This window comes from Pinus tabuliformis, chromosome 8, assembly GCF_031772625.1.
Source record: "Pinus tabuliformis cultivar Carrire ecotype Pingquan chromosome 8, CPIR1, whole genome shotgun sequence".
In the NCBI taxonomy this organism is placed as follows: domain Eukaryota; kingdom Viridiplantae; phylum Streptophyta; class Pinopsida; order Pinales; family Pinaceae; genus Pinus; species Pinus tabuliformis.
This window is the reverse complement of record NC_142294.1, coordinates 558,558,108-558,562,176: the sequence shown is the minus strand read 5'-3', so window position 1 is coordinate 558,562,176 and position 4,069 is coordinate 558,558,108. Positions and strand designations below refer to the sequence as shown.

The 4,069-nt window shown below is 42.2% G+C and overlaps 1 protein-coding gene across 1 annotated transcript; it reads right to left on the bottom strand.

The window, feature by feature from the left end:
- Positions 1-243: 243 nt before the first annotated feature.
- On the bottom strand, positions 244-2,170 carry LOC149236687 (organic cation/carnitine transporter 4-like). Its single transcript, XM_089368998.1, has 4 exons — positions 2,136-2,170; positions 1,640-2,025; positions 579-1,545; positions 244-496 (listed from the first exon to the last, which is right to left on the bottom strand). The coding sequence occupies exons 1-4, from the start codon at positions 2,168-2,170 to the stop codon at positions 244-246; spliced, it is 1,641 nt and encodes a 546-aa protein (XP_089225124.1).
- Positions 2,171-4,069: the final 1,899 nt, after the last annotated feature.

Genomic DNA, 4,069 nt, shown 5'->3' with positions numbered 1-4,069 from the left:
AGGAAGAATGTTACAGTCTTTGCAATAGCAGAAAAGTCGAGTCCCCTTACAAAACTCATGAGTCATGATTCATGGTAAGATAGCATGATTTTTTAGTATGATTTTTCAACTTGCCAAATCTCAATATTTTCTTAAGTCCAAAATTACCTCTGAAAGCAGTTGCTTCATTAACATCACATTAACCATTGATGGGAGGAAAATCTCCCCATTCCATCATTTCTCCTGTGTTTTGAAACATTTAAATTAAGCACAGGTAGTGGGCTCTGCATGCTTCAAAGCTGCCATGGTTTCATACAGAGGGCGATCCAAAGTCTCGGGAAGATTGAAAGCCAGAAACCCTCCCACAATACCCGAAATGCCGATAATTGCAAACGGCAGGGAAGGATTTACAGTTACCATCACCACCACCGGCAGAGCGATTATGGCGCCGATTTGTCCTGCTTCGCTCGCCAACCCGAGCGTTGCATTCCTCACTACTGTTGGAAACAGCTCGCATGTATATATATATATATATATATATATATATATATATATATATATATATATATATATATATATATATATATATATATATATATATATATATATATATCAAATTATAAGTCCCCGCCATGCCGAATATTGCTACCACGCCACATGCTAACTGCACGCCGCTCAGAAATCCCCGCATGCGCCCGGCAACCCAGCTTGGCATGCCCATTGTGGAGTTGGGATTCGAACGATGAACATAGAGTAGGGCCGACATCAGGCCTCCCAACACAGAAGCCACTCCGCTCAGCAGCATCGTGGAGACCAGCATCGCTCGCCGTCCGAATTTTTCTAACATGACCGCCGTCAGGGCAAAGGCGGGCATTTCTGCGATTCCGTTGAGGAAAATGCTCAGGTATAAACTGGTACTTAGATTTACAACGTTTAGGCTCAAACCATAGTAGCCCACTCCACAGGCCAACCAAATGAACGCCATTAAAACCATTCGGGTCCGCGTCACAGGCGACTGGAAAACGTCCACGAGGCTTCCCGATGACTCGTCAGAGTCCGCCGCATCCTGTTCGTCGCCTGCCAGGGCCAAAGAAACTCCCGCCGGCAGCGATTTACCGTTCTTGGCCGCAATTGATCTCATGATGCCCATGGCTTCTTGCAGCCTGCCCTTCACCAGGTACCACCGCGGGGACTCCGAAACGAACGGCAGAACGAAGATGCAATACAAGGCCGAGGGAATCGAACTCGCGACGTACAGATATCTCCAGCTGCCAGAAAAGTAGGAGAGAGCTGGAAGCAGAGCTATGCCGAGGGAAAAGAAATACAAAGTCGACATGCCAACTCGTCCTCTCTTGGATAGTCTGATGGCTTCCCTCGCCAAGACGAATGACGACAATCCCAGGCAACCGTTGCTAATTCCCGTCAATAAACGGAGAATCAAATAAACCCAGAAATTTGGCAACATTGTCGTCAAGAAACCAAAAATGGCATTGCAGATGTAGACCAACTTCAGGACACCCTTACGCCCCAGCGAAGAATCCGACAGATGCCCAAATATCCCTGCACCTGTATCAAAAAATAAATCAGAAACTGAAAGAAAATCTTAATGGCGATCAGCCATCAGATATAAAAGCGCACAGGGGCTGAAAATATCAATTACCGAGCAAACACCCGACAAAGAACGCAGACTGCAGAAACCCAACTTTGTATTTCTGGCCGCAGACGAGATCCCATTCGGAGACCGTCGAAACCCCGGGGCCTCCGTCCCAGTCCCATGAGGCCCGATCCATGGAGCATATAGATCCCGTCGGGCTGCAGGATTCGAACCTTGGCTTCATGGAAAGGAAATCCTCTGGGGTTTTCCCTCCATTGCAATGCCAATGGGGTTCATAGTCGGCGAAAATCATGACCATCGTATGAAAGGCCTCCAGTGTCCATGCGAGGCTCGACAGCAAGAAATGCTTAATCTGCCACCGTCCGAACTCTACGGAGATCAAATCTGAAGCTGAATCTGGATCGTATTTGGATGTGCGAGCACTCGCACCACTATAAGTGTTCGAGCCCGAACAATAACTCTGAAGACAGAGAGGCCAATGGGTTGGGAGACAAAAGGACAGTGTGAGGATCAACGACCAAACTTCGTTCAATCGTCTAACACCACAAATCCACGGTCAACAATAGGACACGTCATCGGCTAGGGCAATTCATTTCAAAAGGAAACGCCTTACGACGTAAATATGATAAAGAAATATTTTCATGTGAGCCTCACCTCTGATATCCCCAATTGGAAACTCAAAGGTGGTGACAGTAACATCTATTTTTAGTGTTGTTGTTATTTTTGTCCCCCATTGTTAACCCTTATGATCCTTGATGTAAAAAACATTATTCAAATCATTCTTATGATTTTCTTGTTGGTGGAATTGGTAGGTTAGGCTGCTTCAGGGCTAGTTATTTCATTGTGCTTCCTGAATCGGGATATTAATAAACCAATAAGTGCTCTCTTTTTTCAGGTTGTTGATGTTCACCTTTAGTTTCCCCTTGTCCTTTAGTCTTAAGGTTATGGTTACTAGCTTCCCTTTGTTTCTCCTGAAGTGGATGCTTAGTCTTGGGAGAGTTTTCGCTAGATTTAGAATGGTATGGTCCCGAGACAGAGGAATCAGAGGCTTCTATCCTTCATATGGGAGTAAAAAAAAGTTTTGGTCTTGTTTTCCTTGCATCCTATTGAGAACTTGGTTGTTCCCTTTCTCCCCTTAAGATCAGTTCATGGATAAATGTTTTCCTTCCCAAATATACACTCTTTCTTTCTTTTTTAAGGCCCATTTTTCCTATGACTAATTCGAGTGGGGATTGTTTTTTGTATTTCTATAATTCCTATAGTTGCACACGTGGACCCTATGTGTATTAATTCACACACTAAGCGTCTTATTCTTCGATAGTGGTGAGCCCAACCAGGTATGTTAGAATGATGCACATTTTCTTACCTCTCGTCTTACTGCCTAACAACTGAAGACCTGAAGACACATTTTAAGAAAACACCAAAATGCCACACCTTAAGTGCCCTACTTATCACAGTGGTGAGCTCGCCCAAGTATGTTAGAGCAATGTGCAGGTTGTTACCTCTCGTCTCACTGCCCAAAGACTATGGACTAGGAACACTCTATCACCAAACAAATAACTTGGCTGACTGTATCGTCAACTGCCATCCCCAGCAATGACGCTAGAATGTAGTTTTGTTTTAATCAATCCTAATTGACCAAGACTGCAACCATTTAATTGTCAACCCAAAGTAGTTTTTTATTTCAATTGAGTTTTCACTATCTGTGTTGATACACTACAACTAAGAGTGAAAATAGAAAACAATAAAGAATGTCGCTAAATAAATTGCAGAAACTAAATCATTCATGCAGAAATTAAAACGCTCTACAGAAATGAAATCACACTTCACAATTAACAGAGCAAAGATGCACCACACACTATAATTATAACTACACCAGTTGGTCAACTACCATACTACTCATCAAATCTATTTAACGACATAACATAATTTTGGAACTGAAGCAAATATACTCTACAGATTATCAAACGATAGTAGAAAACCATACAAATAATAAAAGAGAGAAACAATAATCTACAACTACTCTACCACTACAGTCCCTGCTAAAGAGGAGGGCCCTTCCTCCCTACGAGGGGCACAGTAATGAACACAAGATTAGTTTCGAAATCAACTAGGAAACAACAACATCATCACCGCAGTGCCTTTGATATTAAGAACAATTAAAAGTTACAAGATCAAAATAACAGTACTCTCTATGTCATCCCCCGTGCCTGAGGGATTAAGTTTTTCTTATAGAAATTACATACCCAAAAATTAGGAACATATCAGTCATGATACTCTCATGATTTTCATGTTGATCATAAAATAGAAATTGTTATAACAGTTCCTAATTACGAATCCTATTTAAATACATCGGTTAAAATCATAATTGCTTGGATCTGTCATTTTCTAAGTAGACAATTCATAACTCCCAATATTTGTTGCATGGAATAGTACCCACAGCTTGACAGTTATGGTGTAAAATCATCATGCAGT